The 19262-nt window shown below is 33.7% G+C and overlaps 2 protein-coding genes across 4 annotated transcripts; both read right to left on the minus strand.

Moving 5' to 3' along the window:
* Positions 1-9: 9 nt before the first annotated feature.
* On the minus strand, positions 10-5067 carry Cln3 (CLN3 lysosomal/endosomal transmembrane protein, battenin). 3 transcript variants are annotated; one of them, XM_066390766.1, is made up of 9 exons: positions 4997-5067; positions 1603-1801; positions 1312-1430; positions 1095-1253; positions 902-1039; positions 652-850; positions 435-593; positions 242-382; positions 10-188 (listed from the first exon to the last, which is right to left on the minus strand). In XM_066390766.1, exons 2-9 carry the CDS (start codon positions 1792-1794, stop codon positions 60-62), a joined length of 1236 nt encoding a protein of 411 aa, XP_066246863.1. In that variant the 5' UTR covers positions 1795-1801; positions 4997-5067; the 3' UTR covers positions 10-59. The 3 variants fall into 3 exon arrangements, with proteins under 3 accessions (XP_066246863.1, XP_066246865.1, XP_066246864.1); XM_066390768.1 differs by lacking the exon at positions 4997-5067 and adding an exon at positions 4956-4977 and having other exon boundaries at positions 1603-1795; XM_066390767.1 differs by lacking the exon at positions 4997-5067 and adding an exon at positions 4956-4974.
* An 8581-nt stretch (positions 5068-13648) lies between these two features.
* AGBE (1,4-alpha-glucan-branching enzyme) lies at positions 13649-17626 on the minus strand. Its single transcript, XM_066391081.1, has 10 exons — positions 17320-17626; positions 16872-17041; positions 16705-16820; positions 16263-16391; positions 15972-16210; positions 15595-15911; positions 14684-14953; positions 14228-14633; positions 13897-14170; positions 13649-13842 (listed from the first exon to the last, which is right to left on the minus strand). Exons 1-10 carry the CDS (start codon positions 17430-17432, stop codon positions 13792-13794), a joined length of 2085 nt encoding a protein of 694 aa, XP_066247178.1. The 5' UTR covers positions 17433-17626; the 3' UTR covers positions 13649-13791.
* Between the last annotated feature and the right edge of the window lie 1636 nt (positions 17627-19262).

A 19262-nucleotide genomic window follows, 5' to 3' on the forward strand; every position in this document is an offset into this window, starting at 1 on the left:
TTATTTAAAAAATACTTAATTATAATATTATGAGCAATGGAGAAAAAACTAGTTGAAAACTAACTAGAAACAGGAATATTACAAATCGCATTATGAGCAAGAATAGCGAAAACTCCTGCTAGAGAAATACCGGCACTATCTGCGAAGCCTGTAATTGCCATTGAAAATTGCCTATTTTCTGGTTCAACCTGGAATAAAACAACATTAATACACCTGAATGTTAAACACATATAACTTAAACCTCTTTAGTAATCCTGTAATACGTATTTACATACGATGATCCTCCTAGCAGCCCTTCCCAAAGAACTAATGCTACTACCATGTAAATATTTGGTATGTAATAGTAAATTGCTTCAGTAACGAATATTACTACATTTATCCCCTAGAAGTGATGAATTTAGTTTTGCCTCATGCAGAACGTAATTGAAGCATACCTGAAATACAGCCATTATCCAGGTTTGTTTTATGTGCCAAAAGTTTACTGATGATCGCGAAATAAATACTCCAATTTGATAAGTTACCTGCAGCCATCGGTACTGCGTCGCTAGACTTTTTTCTGTGTTTGTTGTATTTGGTATTTGTATGATTTCGAACTAAACATCAAATTTTGATCTGATACTAGGTACTCTTGCAGTACTGTTTCACACTTACCGTCCCTTGATTAATAAAGTATTCAAAAAGGTACACTAAGCCAAAAGGTATCATGTATTTCATGAGTCCAGGAATGAGTTTGAGCTTTTTTACTACAGAACCTTTAAGGTTTTTAAGTTCTTCTTCATTTACTTTTTTTTGAATTTCTAGCGCAATTGCGACGTCTTGTTCTGACGGTTTTGGCAAAATTATCCAAAATCTGCAACATATCACGTGCACTTTTGGCCAAAATACCTTAAAAAATACTTACGATACTGCTGTTAAAGCTGGAATAAGAAGCATTATAAGCAAAGTAGTTTTCATCCCAAGAACTTTCAGCAGAGAGTAAGAAAGTGCTCCTATAACTCCAGCTCCTCCAGTACCTGAGCTCCATGCAGACACTACATTTCTAAGGTAATGAAAAATAATTATTAAAAAGCTTGGATAATATGATTAATTATTACTTTTTATAAAATGAGCTGTATTGAAGATAAGTAACTTCCCCTAGTCCTGAGCAAAACGAGGTGAGTATTACTCCAAGAAGAGATACAAAAATCGTCTCCCCAAAAGCTACAGCTATGAATCCGGATGCTGCTAGAAGGACACATATTGCCACTCTTAAACTAAAATTTAATATAAGTATATCTGGGCATTATGAGTGTAATTTGCTGGTTATCTTACTTTACTACGAAAGGGAAAAACGGAGCTATCAACTTGATGAAAAGGGCAGGCAGTATGTCAGCCAACAAAATCGCCCCTGTGGATAAATATTTGCAATTTTCCCTCACTTTGCTGCTGTCCTAAAAATGCAATTATTTATTGAATCAAATCCAGGCACAAATTCTTAATATTATTGATAATTATTCTCATATCCGAAACCAGATTGGTAACTAACCCAGATGAAACAAATCACGCCATAGAATGCGCCTTACAATAAATTAAATAATTCTCAATTTAAAAAATTGAACTTACACTTGATTCAGTACTCTCTCCAATAATATCATTTGCAGCAGTTAACATCACCACATATCCGTAATTGTTGCACAGCCCCAGAACCCAGTAAGCGACCAAAGATCTTATTTTATGTCGCTTCAGCTGTGGGTCAGTTTGAGCTGTTGGAGTATCATTGGCGGAAGCTGTGTTACAGCTCTCGTAGGCCTCCATTCTATTACTGAAGAAACCATTGTTGAACTTTAACGTGTGTTGAAAACGTGTAAGAAAAAAGGATTAACGCAGACAATAGTTAAATGTAATATGAAAATGTACGGAAATTACTCAATTTTGTGGTATTTTAATACGATAGCATCCTAAAAGAGGTGTACAATATCTTTGATGAGCCCGCAGCTATTATTTCGAAGAGTTGAAAGTTCAGTTTTTTTTCAGTTTGTTTCGATTTTATGTCTGAGTACAGTGGCATTGTTTGATACGCGGCTACTCAGCGACTTCTTATCTTTTTGCGTTAATGAAATGTGAACCAAAATGTCGTTATCTACGTATTACTAATATTTATGTAGTTTTCATACATATTGACGCGTTTCAGCTTTGTTATTATAAAGGACATGTCTACTGTAGTCCTCATTTATGCGTTTACTACCTATGTATACAACAAAATTTACATAAACAGAAGTCGACTCTAAAATGGAAATGCCGTTCGCGCGTATCATTTTTATATCAAATAAACACTTCTGACAGTTTGATATTTCGCTATATTTAAATTTTCATATGACCCGTGAATCCATAAATAGTCCATATAAGCTAATGGCAAACCCATGTTCGGTCGATTGTCCTGTGCATTTCAAATTCAGCTAATTATTCCATTCTGTATTCGACGTTCGGATACTGGAAACGTTAGGTATCACCAATATGTATATGTATATTCAATAGTCGTATATCTGTGTATTATAATAATAAGTATCTATGTATAATTGTAAATAATATTAATTTTTCCGATCAAAATCTGTATTACCTTGTAAATGCAGATCTCTCGATTTGAATTTATAGTAAATAGGTGCGTTTGATTTAATACCTAACTCATTTTCCGCCTTGTTAAACAAATAACTATTATATCTTATGTCTGGGTTTAATATCTTAATTAAGATTATAGTACATATAGGTTTTTCTAACAGCGGCCCAAAGGTCGATTAGCGTTAAAACTAGAACCAAAAATTAAATACGGGACGTGTAGAAAGAAGTGTTGCGCATATTTTAAAATTTCAGGAAAGTATGCTGGGTGTCTCAAAAAAGTTTATAAATTATTAACTTTTTAATAGGATGCTCTCAACATTTTTGTTTTCTAGATATTTAAAAGTTTTTGAAATAATGGAGTACCTATAAAGTTTTTAATAAAGTTTTCAATTTTTCATAGTTTAGGGGATTATAGTTTGGAAACTGTTAGAGATAGAGAATACCAGTTTACACTTTCTTGTCACAGTTTCACAAGATCTACTCAACACCATAATTTTGTAAAATTATGATTTTTTAAACCTGATATAAGAAGGTACAAACCACTATTCTCTTCTTCAGATTATTTGAAAACTATAGTTTTCTACACTAAGAAAATAGAAAACTTTATATGCATATGCTCGATTAGTTAAAAAAAACTGTGGAATATAGGTAATATACTTCATAGAATTACATTGACTCAGCAGCAACACACAAGATGAAACTATGGAGGGCGTAATTTTTTTATTTTTCAAAACAGTAGGCATGACGTCGTTAGTAAGTTTTTTCCATGAAAATACTTTTTTCTCAACATTTGAAGTAAGCTGACTTTGCTAATTAACTTTAGCTAAGATTTTTTTTCTATCTAGTATCACCCAAAATTACAGTAGTCGTGAAAATAGTAAAATGCTTCTAAATAATTTACATAAATAAATAATTAGATTTACTAGAATCAACTACTTTGTGGAAAATTTAATGAAATGAAACAGGTTCTAAAATGTGTATTAATATTTTTTGAAAAATGTATAAAGATTACATTGTCAGAAACAATTTTTAAATTGAATTAATTCTTATTTTAGATAGCTTTGAGTGGTTTTGCAAAAATTAACTTAAAATCTCTTCAGTAAAATCGCTAATGAATAAAAGCCAATTTCAAGTCGTATTCAAGGTAATTCTTGTTAATTAAGTTTAGATCCATAATTTATGTATATTTTATTATTGTTATGACTATATTTTTGAAAAAGTACTAAAAAATCTTCTTAACAAAAGCAAGCAGGACAAATCAGCTTTTTTAAATATTGAGAAAAAAATGTGTTCATGACATAGATATGATACTATATTTCCCATTTTGAAACGTAGAAAAATGATTTTTTTTTACCATAAAAATTGAGGTAAGTAGTTGTTGCGTAACGTCCCGCAATCAAATTTTCAGTTTTTCAACATTTTTCGAAAAACGTAAAAATTCTTCTTCTATTGTCACTAATTTCAGAATTTTGTTTGGTAACTTTGCAAACTTTTATAAACGAATCTTTTCCTTTTTCACGTGTTTCGTTTTTCGGCATTCTCGAAAAGGGCTTCAAAAGTTCTTTTAAGCGATATAGATGTTTCTCGATACCATTATTATTATCATATCTGAAAGTGTATCAAAGCTCTTTAAATTGAAAAAGTTCTTTAAGCACATTCCAAAAATTCAAAAAAATAAAATGACTTCCATAAGAATTTACGAATTAATCATGCATAACTCAAAAAGAAGTTACGATTGATTATTTTCTGCAGCATATGCAATATTTCCGGAGACAAATGTCTAATAATATTGAGTTATATTGCCATGACATGATTTTGATACTATTGATTGCCCTTTCAAAGGTCATTTTACGCCACGCTAACTTCTAAGTATATTTATAGTATTGTTTAAGTTTGAGAGAGTAATGATTTCGCTACCAATCCGGAATTGTTTCCATGAGGTATTGAAATCACTTTTAAATCTTAAAAAGTAAAGAATTTTGTAAGATCAAACTTTGCCTTTCATGGGATTTAAAATTGACATGAATAGTAATAAGCAGTTTATGGTAGATATAGTAGTAGAATAAGCAGTAAGACTTTTCACTTGAGAAATGTAGCTGTGTACATGGAGTGAAGTTTATTATTTTTCATCAAACTAAATCTTATAGATATTAATTTATTGTTCAACATCTTAATAAACGATTTAACAGATTTGAGAATAACGATTTAAATCATGTCATGCAAACAATACTTCAACCTGCAATAAATGGAAAATCGTTTTACGGTCATTCCTCTGAGATATTGATTAACTTATCAGCTCCGAAAAGTTCTGACTAAAGTAGTGTCAGGTGACAATTATAAGCTTCAACAATAACACTTACCTTGTCGATAAACATAATACATGCAAAACTCTATCACTTACACTATGTAACAGCCATAAAGTGAGTGGGGGTGAACGCTATTGACACTGAGTAGTCATGTTCTACTCCAGTATCAGTAAGTATAGATCAACAGCATAGTTTGAAGACAATGAAACATTGAGAATAATTTACATTTTAAATAGTACTGTAGCCAATCTTTACCACTTAACAGTCTACTTGATATATTAAACTGATTGCTCACTTGGGTCATCGATCATTCACAATAATAATATTTAATGGAAGTAGTAATTAAAGTGTAAAAAAAGGCAATTTTAGAGTTTCAGTATATAAAATTTGTGCGTTTGGATACTTACACGTCTTAATCAAATACGCAGACGGATAAACAATCAATACATCAACGAATCAGTAACGTGGTTCTCGTACGATTGATTTTGAATTGATTAATACTCTATGCGTGTTAACTCATTCTTGTTCTTTAATTGCAAAATCAGCTCTGATGAAAGAAACCACAGCAGCTCCATTCAATGTCGATATGTTCTAATTCATTATCGAAAATTTTACATACCTCCAATAAATGATCTACAATAAAATTGATAAAGGTTTATGTCTGGTTTACGACCGTGGAAGGTTAATTAGGTAAATTCTTAGGAAATTTATGTTGGTTTTCTCTCGTTAAGCACAATTAGCAAAATCTTTTCTTCTTCAATTGAAAACTGAAGCTAATCAGCTTAAGTGCACTGAGTGCTTAATGACAGCTGTGATGCATCATTTAATAGCCGGAAATAGAGCGCTATCTGAAACAGTTAGAGCAGCTTTATAATTTATCTGAATTGGACCATTTGAGCTGTCAAGGATTCCCGACTCTCATCATGAGCTTGAGCTGGTATAATTTATTTATAGGCGTCTCCAAAATTTGATGTAAGACATTCAAGAGGAGGGTAAAGTTTTGTTTTCGATTGCAGTGGGTATGAAATCATTTTGTAACTTACCCAAATAATCGCAACATTTCTGTGATGAGCTGTGGACTTTGAGAACTAAACTTCACTTGACGATTCTGATGGAATTACTAGTACTGGCTATACTGTATATTTATTTTATTTAGTTTTGCAACACCACTAATAACTATCCGAGTACCAACCAGAACAGGAACACAAACAAGGCTAGAAGCATAGTGTCAACGCTACTAACCAGAAAACTCCCCAAGACTTGCAGCACTATCATTTAATAGAATGAACGATTCTTCCTTGTGTTCTCAGCTGCAGAACAAGCTTCTACGTCTCTCTCATTGCCAAAGAACTGCTCTCTTTCTTTGTGAGCGAAGAAAATCTGAAGCTTCAGCAATGTGGCTGAAGTTGATAGCGTGTTGCTCATGGTTGTTGATGAAGCAAAATAGGTTATAGTCGCGTATTTTTTCTGCGAAATAGATGTTATGGGTTAGAAGAACTATTGAAAACATAGATAAAGTATATAGTTAGATAGTATATAGAGAATATATATATATATATATATAGTATATAGGAAGTATATAGTGAGATGTCAGCAAAATTATTGACGATGTGTGTATGGGAAGCGTTCAGTGTTAATGAAGATTATTAGGATGTCTTTATATTTTGTGGGTTTTTAAAATTTATGTGAGAATTAGTTAGTAATATCAGAGATTTTTCTGCACCTTTTCATAAGGGGAACTTTCAGGAAAAATTCAAAATATTTATGGTATTGTTTTTCACTCACATCGACTGATTTGTTTAATCGTGCATTATGTTATGTGAGGTTCATATAATGATTTAGAAAAATTATATTGAAGATACACCTAGATTGGTAAAGTACCTAGGTAAGGGAGGCACGACAAATAACCTTCCTGTAGAAGTTTTGGCAATTTTTACCGAAACTGTTCCTGGAATGCAGGGTGTGGTAAAATAAATCAGCACCTGCTGCTTACTGTAGGTTCCTGTGACCTAAATAAGAAAAAAGTTATAGATGGTAGTGTCCGTAGTGTTCAGCGATAAATCCTAACTTTGGGAATGCACCGTAGTCACATGATGGGTCACATGTACACATGGAGGACCCTCAATGTTCACTTTTCTGTGGAAAGGCATGTGCACCGTCCCTTTGAAATTATGGTATGGGATGCTATAACTTGTTCCAGGACCTATAGCATCAGGTCTCCGAGGCTGTTAATGTAAAACAATATCAACCCCCAGCGTCACATTTATATGGGGTGATTGAACCCCATGTTCTTTTATATTTTCAGCAGATTGAAAACTCGCTCTTCCAGCAGGGTAATGCTCGTCCTTACATGCAAGGCAAGCACTTCTCTAGTTGGTTTGAGAAATCCACGTCAACTTTTTGTTACAATCGTCCCGATCTCCTGACCTCCCGCCAATTGAACATGTGTAGAAAATTGCGGGAAGAAAACTAAGGAATATACAAAATTTTCCCTAGACACTGAAAGCTTTGCTCCATTAACTACTGATTGCTTGAATGAGTGGCATGCAGACGGCCAGAGAATGATGAAACCAATAAGGGGGCTCGCCGCACTATTAAGTAACAATTGTATTTATCTTTTGGATTTTTTAAAATTTGAATTTTCAAATTCAAAAATATCCATCATCGCTTGGTGTTGGTGCAAAATGTGTGCAGATTGGTGCGATTTCCATGTTATTGAGGAGAGATTTAGTACAGGTTTTGAAGGTGGTGTGTCGATAAAACTGCTAATCCTGAGTAGTTTTTGTTGGCGTTAGGTGGAAATGAAGATCACTAGAATGTTTTCGAATTATTATTTAACTTTAAAATAGTCTTTTCTTAGGTTTAATATTTAATTACTGTTTCAAGTCCACGTCCAAATAACGAGTGCATGAAATAGTATAAAATGCCGAGGATAATAAGAACGTAAGTTAAAGCCCCTGTTCGCTTCATTGCTTCAACCATCATGCGATGCGTGAACTTCTCTCCCTATTTTTTCCGAAATATGAGTTTCCGAAATCTTTTGAGTTTCGCTCCTCAAATCATTTTCGTTTCAGGCTCAATGGCCACACTGAAAATCAGTTTTTGGTTTTGCTTACATTATCAATATTTCTTGAACAATTTAGATCTTCGACTTCAAGGCGCTTGATAGAAATTATTCCAATAACTTCTTAGTTCAGTGTTAAAACACTTGTGCGGCTTAAACGTAAATGACGATCTCAAACCTGCTGCGAAGGAATCAACGAATAAGTGACAAGGCGGCCAATCGAAGTATGCTTTCATCTCGAGTTTCTTTGAACGGTGTGAAGGCCTGGAATCGTAAAGTGCATTATTTCGTTTACCTATTGTTGTAAGCGCCAAACGCAGAGCTGAAATAGCGATTAAAAAATGAGTTTTTACTGCATTATTAAAACAATTCGGTTCGCAACAGGGCCGAATCGAAAAACGGGGTCACAGAAAGACAGACGGACAGACGACAAGCAACGGTAACGGCTGAAGCTGCATCATCAACCCCAAAAAGGGTGATTTAGGGGTAGCCGCGCGTCTCAGATTCCATTATTCTTCAGCTCTGACAAAAAAGCCTCCCCAAATGTACCATTCGAGCCGGTTTTTTTAGTGAGAGGGGTGAAATCCAGGTGCGACATTCGCTATATACGCGATCTTGCGAACAAAAATCGCGATCAGACCGACACCAATGGGTTGACGCATCAGACAATCCAGATCTATGTAGGTAACGTGCTGTCATTGTGACACTTTCGGTCGTCGGGTACACTTCGAAGGCAGTTTGGTAAAAATGTTCAATTACGTCATACTTCAATTTGACTTATTTGGAATTAGAATGGTGATTATTCGGGCCTAATTATTGCGCATCATCCATGGGGAATATTTTTAGTTAGTGCGCAGCAGTCACTCTAATTCACATGCTAATAGACGGGATTATTTAAAAGGAACAAGCAACAAATGTTGAGCAGGTAAGGAAATTCTACGGTGTGTTCTAAAGAAACGAGGTTAATTTAGTTGCGTTATGCGAGCGTTGCAAAATTTCCATTATTCGAATCCGAATTTGGAGGAAATAATTCACACACTTGAAACTACTATGCGTTACTATACGTACAGAAAGTTTCCAGCAAACTGATTTTCATTGAGGTTTGTGAGAATGTTTGCTCGAAACCTACAAAAGACCTTTAAAAATCCTGAGAACGCCATTCGAGCGCCGGTTGTGGATAATCAAAACGTATAAAATGCTTTAAAATTTCCTCGGAAAATTACGGTTTAATAATTTATAATTGGAGAAAATCGCAGTTTTTCACTGCGTGCGATATTTCCATAAGCCCTGTGTAACCCACTCTTTTTAGAACACTCTGTATCGTTTTATTATGTCGACAAATTGGTTTTTTTACTGTTATTGTGCGCAAAAGTGGTTGTGATTGAGTGCGCGGAAATGAGCTTTCCAACATGCAAAATCACTTTATAAGTTTTTGTGTTTGCAGTTTTACTAAACTTTTGTTATTGATTTTTAAAATTCGCAGATAAATTTGCCTTCGATTAAAAAGTTTCTATATTTTTACCTACGAAGCCTAACAGTGTTAGATATTTTATACAGAAAAATACTGCCATGTAAACACTTTACACTCGACTAACTAACTATTAAAACATAAATTGTATTAAAGGTTTGCACCCAATGTTGCACTAGTATAATTACATTATATCAAAGTAACCGAAGCAATCGTTCCCGCATCTTCCAATTACAAGATACTGCCATTAGAAAATACATTAAAACAATTTTAAAACAGTTTTAGGTGAGATATAGAAACATCAAAATAACCATTATAACATTATTTATCAATATTACTAAAATGCTGCGAGTAACTTCCATTATAAAATAAATTTATAACTTCAATTGGCAGTTGCATCTTTAAAGTTTAATTAATTGTTTCTTTAAGGGTTAAGGTAAAATCTTGGGTAATGTTCCGCATTTTATAATGTTAATCGCGGAAACATGTCTTCTTCACTTTCATAAAATATAGATTTGTTAGTCGAGACATGCCTCGTTCAGAAGTTTAATTAACCCATTTTTTCCAATTTTATTGTCTTCTCACACTTTACTTTATTATCAACCTCTTCTCTCGGCCTATGCGCAATATTCAAATTTACAAACTCCTCTTCTAACTCTATAATTTCGAATCATAAACTCTCCACTTAATTTTATATACTTGACTCTTATACATTGCAAGCCACCCTTCATTCAACTACCCCCTTCAGAAACCAAAACTCAATCAAGACGCATCAAATGCAAGTTTGTATTCACATTAATATTAAAACGAACAAAGTACAGAAAATGCCACTTAAACTCCCCATTATAACTGATATGACGAAACAATGGTTTTCGACCAACCCTGATAAACGGGGTTGTCTTGTTCTGGCTGCACAAAATTAAAGAGTAAAAACTGACAATAACGGCTTGACAGCTGCCGCACACCTTTCCTCGGATTACTCTTTCAAAAATAAGAATGGGGATGGTATTTAGAGTTTTTTTAGGGGTTGCGACGCACAAATAAAGGTTTTTAATCGCAGACTTTTAACAAATCGGTTCCTGGATTTATAGGAAATAATTCATTTTTTCAAGTTGGGGTGCAATGTCATTTCCCTCTAGCCATTTAATGTAGTATTTTGATCTGAGGCATGACTTTCAGATTTTTTTCAAGGTAAAATAATATATGTGCCACAGATACTGTTGTGATGAGAGATTAGATGAAAAATTGATTTTTAATAAACGAATACCATTTCACTAATAAACCAACCCCATAACAATAACGTCATTAAAAAGCAAAATAAAAATTTGTTCAATTACTAATCATTCCACATGCATATTTGAAATGGATGAAATTCCAGGTGGAGATGATTCGATCTGCATTGCAGACGAAATGCCATTGGTGAGTGTTTCGCTGACGTTGACCAATAGGAAGAACTTTTCAGTGACCCTTACCGAGCCTTTCGTTTCAGGTATAATAGGGCTCATTTACATATTTGGATTTTATATTAAGCCTGTCAAATTAATGTTTTGTTATGGATCTTCAAGCAAATTATACGGAAAAAGATAATTTATAGGTAAAAGTATACGACACAGATCATTGATATCATGAGGTGGGGTTGGATATGCCATGATTTAGGACCAATTACCCCTTGAGTCACTTTTAGTATCATGTTTAATCAATTGCATTTGTAAAAATTTCCTAAATTTTAAACAACTTTTTCCAAAAAACATTTGTGCACCTTTCAGGAAAACGGGCTAGAGAGAAGTTTTCATTGGACATAAATATATAAGTCTCCGCCAACTCCCTTTCCTGTAGCAATTAAAGGGCGGAGTTATGCGGGGGTTGGTTTTCGGTGCCGCCCCTTCGAATACCCACGCCGTAATGGTCAACATGCTCCTGAATTCAGTTTACATTTTAGTGCTCATCTGGAAACACACATCCAGATTTAAATGGTTTTTGGTAAGTGTAGTATGTTGAGTAGTATATCAACCCTTTTAACTTGACCTTTTCAGCCAAACTTTTGCCTGGCAAAATGTATTAACCTCAATTCACAATAGTCATATTCGGCCATTTCTAAAGGCTATTTTTAGAAGTCACTAAGTCAGCAAATAAGTAATAATGTGTTTTTTATGATACTGTATAAAGCGAGTGCTTATTTTTACAGGTATAACATGTCATACTATAAATGGAATGGCATTAGATAAAATGAAGCAATAACCAAATGCTCTATTTGTATTTTGTAAAGTTAAAAACCGAATTATTGAATGGCATGCTGGTAACTTTGTTAGGAAGATAGTGTCCAAGCACGTTCACCAAGAATTTAACCAATAACCACTGTAACATTTCTACGGCAGTTATCTGCACATTTAGGAATACTGACTTACGTGAAGGTATGAGAAGAAGCTGAAATATAAACCTCAATATTCTAAATGACTTACAATACCTAAAGACGCATTAAATGAAAGAAATTTAAACATTATGGCCATTTTGAGATATAACCAAAATAAAAGGTTTAATAAGCTGTTGTTACTGTGTCCAATTTTCATGATTGATTTCATTCAAATATTCACGTGTGTTTAATTTTCCATAATATATAACGAGCTTTTCATGGGGGAAATATCTGTTGTAGATGTTGCTTTGCTCAACGATTATAGTTTTTCTTATAGCTGACGCCTTTGTTCTGTAACATTTATAGAAATCTCATAAAATGTTAATACCACTATATCGATTCTACACAGTTTTATATATCTTTAAAAGTAAACCTGTTGGGCAAAACTTCTATTAAGTACTATTGTTTAAATTATATTTCTAAGGCTTCAAAACCGACTTCACCATGCCACAATCAAACCAAAATACCCCAAACGCAAAACGAACCCTTCTTTGCTCTTTATCATTTTATTAATCAAATTACTGAGTTCCCTTTTCTCCCTCAAGGAAACACATCAGTAACATAACGGGTGTGTGTATTTAATTATTCCTACCCTTTAGGTTCGAAAAAGTCATCAAAACAACTGGAGTACCCTCACTGAGTTAACTGGAGAATTAAAGTATAATGACACCCTTATCAATCTCAATAAGCACAGTGTCACGCCTTGGTGCAATCAAACTTGTCCGCCTTATGAGTTATTCAGAGGAAGTGTCAAGTTCTAAAGTTTAAAAATCTCTTATTTCCCCTTTTGATGATGGCTTAACTTGATGATTTAAATTTTTGAACACCCTTAGAGCATTTGGATGTTTTACCAAATAATTTATTTATATGTATCATTTAATATTTACAAGAATGGTTATGTAGTTGGCACTGAGAATAATTCAAAGGCACGTCAATTTATTTGATATTAATAGGCCAGTGCTTAACAACTATGTGTAAGTGGTGATCATTAAGAAGAAAACCTCGCAGCGAGGGCGAACTGTAAACTTAGGGCGTTAATTAAGGCATTTGCTATTTATCATTAAACATATAATTGACGACTAATAACAAACGAATTTATCCAAAATATGCCTTTTATATTTCAACGCCTACATAAGGTTTACCTAAGGTTTTTTAATGATCATCTTTTATTTCCATTGTGCATTTCTATATATCAATTAATTCTCTTTTAATTTCAGACCCATGGGCTTAGAAGGCATATTTGATTTTGATTGTTGCTCAGAAAGCCTTGTATTTTAATGGCTTTCGGGCTTCAATCAATTTCATGAATGTCTATATTACAGTCTGTGTATTGCGACTTCCTTAATTTTCCATTCTTGATACAGCGTTTGAACTCTCTTAATAAACGTTATAGAAGCATGACTCAATCGAGGGTATGCAACCAGCTAAACAACGCCTGAAGCTTCTGGAAAAAATTTCTTGATGTATTACTGAATCAACCGAGTGTTTTTTTTATATTCCCAGTTGAAGATGGTCATTTAACTTTGAAATAGGGAAGAAATAATTTAGATAGATAGCGAAAATATAATGTTAATTGCTGTAATATACGAGGCTACATTGATTGGACGATAATATCATATTTTGATATAATCTCTTCTGTTTATAAATGTATACTAAAACTGCACAGAAACTGTAAAATAAAATTGAAAGTATTCTTTGTTATTTAGTATTATTCTGCTCCTCTCCTTTCCTAATCCATTTCTACATCGCGTATTTTATTTAAAATAAAAACAGCAAATCAATGTAGAAATTTTTTAAAATTTATTTATACACGTTTCGATGCTAACAATCAGTTTCAACAACAATAATTGAATCTTAACTACATCTGAGAAATCTCTAACATAGCCAGACTGATAAACAATATTAATTCAATAACATTAATAAAGAATAATAGAGGGTTCAGTAAGTTTTAATCAGCTCTATTTGTAAGGCATAGGCAAGTACGGCTAGGAATATACAGCTGCAAAAGAAATGCTTATAGCCAGGCTATTGTGGGAAACGTGACGCTCTTTACCTGCACTGAATGGCTTCTTCCAGAATATCCCACACTGCTGGTATGAGCAAGCACACTAGAATCGATTCTATCAAACCCTCCAAAACGCTTTTCATCAGAATGTAAAACGATTTTAAAGGCACCTTCGCCTTGGACTCCTACTTTGTAGTCTACAAAACTTTTTGTAGGATGGAAATTAAATGCAAATAGGCATCCAGATCTTTCGAATACCACAATTTTATCATCTTCGTGTTTAAGGCTTACGTAGGCAGGTGCTGCAGCTAACCAACCATAGCTAAATAATTCGAATTAACAAACCTCTACATTATACACCTAGCAGTCAGTCTCTTACCTACTTTCAGCTTTGTTCATAGCTGCATCCCACTCGTTCAAATATTCGTATTTAAGCATTTTATCATCAACCAAATTCCACTGCCTTCGGGCATAATGATAGCTGCTATTGTTGCCCTCACGAGGAAAATCCAGCCACTCGGGATGTCCGAATTCGTTTCCCATGAAATTCAGCCAAGCTTCGCCTCCTAACGCGTGGGTAATAAATCGAATCATTTTATGTAAAGCTAATCCACGGTCAATTATCGGGGAAGGATCAGAGAGTTTGCTCATGTGGGTGTACATCTCTTTATCCATAAGCCAGAAGGCGATTGTTTTATCCCCTACTAGAGCTTGATCGTGAGATTCTGCATAGGCGACGTTAGGCTCCATCCAACGTCGGTTAGTGAGAGTATGGACAATATTGCCTATTAACGGTGTTATAGTCAAAAAATGAAATAAATTAGATGATTATTACCCAAATTCCAGTCTTCATCTTTATATTTCTTTAGAATTTCGATCCATTTATCCGGTATTGCCATAGCTAGGCGATAATCAAAACCTAGGCAACCTTCATCTACTGGGCGGCATGTTCCAGGCATTCCAGAGACGTCTTCAGCTATAGTGATTGCCTGGGGATTTAGTATATGCACTGTGTGGTTGGCTAGCATCACATAAACAATCCCATCAGTATCAACATTTAGACCAAAATATTCGTCGTAATGGCCACTAAACCCTTGTCCAACGCCTTAAATTTTATTAACTATTATACAGAGGTCCGAAGTATTTTAAACTTCACGCCCTACACCTTTTTGAAAAAAACTGTAAGTAAAATTAAAGTGTTACTATTGAGCTCGTACTATGATCTTCTAAGACTATTTTTAGTAAAATATATATTATAATACGCGACTTTTCAAACTGACCGTTATTGCGAAATCTACAACATTTAAAAGAATAAGTTAAAGTCCAAATTTATCAAGAGATAAAAAAATAAAAAAATAATGAAGGAAACAAAGTACAAAGTTAGGTAGAAATTAAATAAACGTTTGGAAGTTCGACGGGGCACAGCGTTTTTAAAAAATGTTCTGTTTGTTTTTGCTCTAATAAGTTAGTTATTCTTTTTCCAATATTACTTAAACCAAATTAAACTTACAACACAACTTTTGAATCGTTCTTTAGTATTAAATTTAGCAAGTTTATCTGCTTAAGCTTCTAACTCTAGCGATTTGGGAGATGCGCAACAATAAACAATGGCAATTGGACCAGCCTATATAACTTAAAATTATATTGACAATTCCTTCAAAAAAGACCTGATGAGTGAAGTTTAAAATATAAAAAAGGAAAAAAATATGACAAATAAAAATATAAAACCACTCTTAATGTAAGTACCTCTAGAATGATATAAAATAGAGGTGCATCCATCGAATCTAAATCCGTCAAATCGATATTCATCCACCCACCATCTAATATTTGAAAGTAAAAATCTCATTATTTCATATTCAGAATAGTTGAAAAGTCTAGAATCCCACAGGGAATGAACACCACGGCTGCCTTCATGGAAATAGCACGATTCACTACCATCAAACATATTAAGCCCATCCATTACGTTTTTAGACGCATGTGAGTGAACTATGTCTAGGAGAACTGTTAAACCATATTCATGGGCTTTATCAACCATTCTTTTCAAAGCTTCAGGAGTTCCATACCTAAATGCAAAAAAAACATTTTTTAGAAATTTGCTTTCTTTGAGTTATTTAATCACTTGCCTGCTGGAAGCTGCATAAAAACTAGTAACCTGATAACCAAAACTAGCATAATAAGCGTGCTCCATGATAGCCATTACTTGAATAACATTGTAGCCCTGTTTAACAATACGAGGTAGGATGTTGTCAGTGAAATTATCATAAGTTCCAATTCCCAATTCTTGAGTTGCAATGCCTACATGACATTCATAAATTCTGAGGCTTTTTGGTCTATCAGGATTTTTGTTTTTGAATATATAACGCTGGAAATTTAATTGGACTGTAAAAACTGAAAATATAGAATTAAAAATATACTTCATTTTCTGGAGGATTATAAAACAGTTGTTTATAAATTGTCCCTTGTTCCTTAGGGGGTTCTACAACATAGGGAGCATATGGAGACAATCGGTCTTCCTTACGATTATCTTGGGTTAAAACTACAATCTAAAATTATAAAACCCTTTACTTTACATAAAACAACAAACACTACATTTGAGGGATGTTATGGAATCTGAAAAGAACTGTTCTTTTCTGTCCTCACGCAATTGTATATAGAATATGAAAAAAGGTGCTTGGTAGCTGATTTTCTGGGTTAATAATGTATTATTCAAATATACCTCTTGAGAAGGAAGGTAGCCTTAATAAAGACTGAAATTGCAGTTAAAATGTTGACAATTCTTTTATGAAAGAAAAATGTTTTATATGTTGTTTTCCAGCTGATGACATCCCTTAAGTCTATGATGACTATGAACACTACCTTCACTTCCTCTAGATGTGAAATAAGAGGTGTTCCCTGAGGAGTTGGTGGTAGTACCAACTCCCATTTTCCAAAATCAAGTTGTTTATAAGGGTGGCTAGAACGATCCCAGTCATCTGCATAGATTTTGATTTTAGGTAGTGTCTGGATTTATGTGTCAAGCTTACTGAATTGTCCAGTTAAAAAAAGGGCCTGAGCTTTAGGTGCCCACTCCCGACAGATAATAGAGTTGTCAGGTTGGACGTGCATGCCATAGTACTTGTAAGCTTGGGTGAAACTATCTAACCCTCCACCATTTGTATCTATTATTTCAAGATAATCTTTAAAAACCCCATAGCTGCAAGAAAAATTCTTATGAAGTTATCAGGATTGCTTTTTTGTAAAGGAATATTTTTCTGCCTAAAAATAGTATATAAAATGACCTTCAAAGAAGTATTAAAATGAACGTGAATATGCGTTTTTTTACTATTCACTTAAAGGATAAATTTACTTCCACAATGAGGGATTTTTTAGATGAAAAACAAGTTTTAAACTTAAAAAACTTTTAAACAAAAAAGTTAAAAATCCAAAATAAACAATGTCCTTCACTGACCTTCAACAATGTCTTTAACTTACCGGCGTCGAATTTCGGCCTCATAGGGTTTCAAATAGGGATCCCTGTCCAACAGAGCTTGAATGTTAGGCACCTCCACGTCCATGGGATCCATTTTTGAATACTTGCCCCCCATCGCTAGTGCAGAAAATACTAAACACCTTAAAAAACCCGATAAATTAACTCAGAAACTTTTCATTTGTGCGTTTAAAATGATTTTATGGAGACACTCTTAGGAAAAGATAACTGATGTCAAAGGATCAATAGATAATTTTAGTTATAAAACAAATTAGTACTATCGGCTCGTACTTTCAAATACAACAAAATTTGTTTAAAGATTTATAAATGAATCATATGATTTTGACAGATTTTTAAAAATTAGCGGGATTCACTAATATGAGCTCAAAGTTTAATCATTGGATTTTAGATGGCGACACTATACCATGAAGAGAAAAAGTACAGAAATCTATAGTTGAGGCAAATACTTATATAACTTCGTTAAAGACTAAAATTAAAATAACAATTCATTTTTCTATTGTATTAAATAAGTGGAAATGCAAGAATTTGTTCCGTTACACAAATGTATAAGCATCTGGGATGGTATTAGTATTCAATTCTTATTATCCCGATATATGAGTCTTATTTAGTATCTCTTCTTCGCCAATTGTCAAGAATTCGTTAATTAGGGGCAAAAGGGAAGTTTTCCGCAAATACAATTAGGTACTTTAAAGCTGAAGTCCGATATCGAACAATACGATTGTACGACAATTTTTATATAACAAACATTTTTGTTAATTATTTTATAGTTACATAACTTACGTCGAGAAATTGCAACAACTTCGGATAATTTTATAGTTGAATTTCGGGCGCATGGGGCTCTAGCTTTAAAGTGTTTAATTATACTTAGGGAAAACTTTGATTTTTTGGAAAAAATATTCCAATTCCTAGTTTTGTTCGAGTTGTTCTGGTCTTCCGGCGCATTTTCCATTTAATCACTATTTATCGTGGGAACAATGTATGTGCTACTAAAGTTCAAGATTTCGTTTGAGGTTTATTACAGTTTTCTTCTCAGACAAAGAAGATCTCGTTTTCCATATCACCTTCGCTTTGTATTCCAATGCTAGATGGCACAATCAACATTTCATAACAATGGCACCTGAGTAAGGTGAATAATTAATAAAACACGGAATCCAAAAAGTATTTAAAGATCAATTTCTAGTACTATCACAATAGATTGTTCCTAAATCCTTTAAAAAATACATATATACTTTAAATAAAATTATATGAGTACTAACATTTGCATGGAGCTTAAACGGGAATGAAGAACAAAGCCCCTTGCAGACGGCGCAATTTGATTACCGCGAGGAACGGCACGCACTTTTGATGGTCACAGGATGCAATAAGTCGAGAAGATTTTTTCGCATCACAATAGAATTCGCTATATTTTCATGTAGTAACATGCAGTAAAGGATCTAGAATCCTTCAATCAGGACCTTTTAATTTTAGATTAATACCAATTAGGTCAAAATGACTATGAAGAGATGGGTTGGCAGCTTCCGTCGACATGTATTAGCTATACCGCTGATAGAAAAAATTAAAAATTACGTTTTCTCCGTTCTCAGAGTAGCCAAAACTTGTTTTTTTAAGGTGTTCAGGAAAAAAATTAAATTTGTTTTTTTTTTTGAAAAGAAGTCAGTTTTCAAAAAAAAAGGAGAAAAATTAAGATTTTTTTTCTTCAAATGTGTTAAACGTTACTGTCCACTTTTAAAGTGCCATTTCCGTTATGTTCACAGTCATACACGAGATTCTTCCCTGCCATTAAGTTGCACAGTGTGATCGCACATGAGATCGGACTGGGGCAATCAAGGTCAAAAAATTGCTGCAACTTGATTGCTGGGATGAATTTCATTGTCCGCCAGGATCAGGAATATAGGAGATTCACTTATTCGCGTAGGCACACGGTATA

Source organism: Euwallacea similis, chromosome 6, assembly GCF_039881205.1.
Source record: "Euwallacea similis isolate ESF13 chromosome 6, ESF131.1, whole genome shotgun sequence".
NCBI lineage: Eukaryota > Metazoa > Arthropoda > Insecta > Coleoptera > Curculionidae > Euwallacea > Euwallacea similis.

Coding starts and splice junctions, on each gene's coding strand:
- Cln3 (XM_066390766.1), bottom strand. CDS start 1,794: ATGGAGGCCTACGAGAGCTGTAACACAGCTTCCGCCAATGATACTCCA. Junction 1,254..1,311: donor TTTTTCCCTTTCGTAGTAAA/GTAAGATAACCA, acceptor ATTAAATTTTAG/TTTAAGAGTGGCAATATGTG. Junction 851..901: donor CCAGCTTTAACAGCAGTATC/GTAAGTATTTTT, acceptor GATATGTTGCAG/ATTTTGGATAATTTTGCCAA.
- AGBE (XM_066391081.1), bottom strand. CDS start 17,432: ATGGGGGGCAAGTATTCAAAAATGGATCCCATGGACGTGGAGGTGCCT. Junction 15,912..15,971: donor TTTTATGCAGCTTCCAGCAG/GCAAGTGATTAA, acceptor TTTTGCATTTAG/GTATGGAACTCCTGAAGCTT. Junction 14,171..14,227: donor ATGAACAAAGCTGAAAGTAG/GTAAGAGACTGA, acceptor CGAATTATTTAG/CTATGGTTGGTTAGCTGCAG.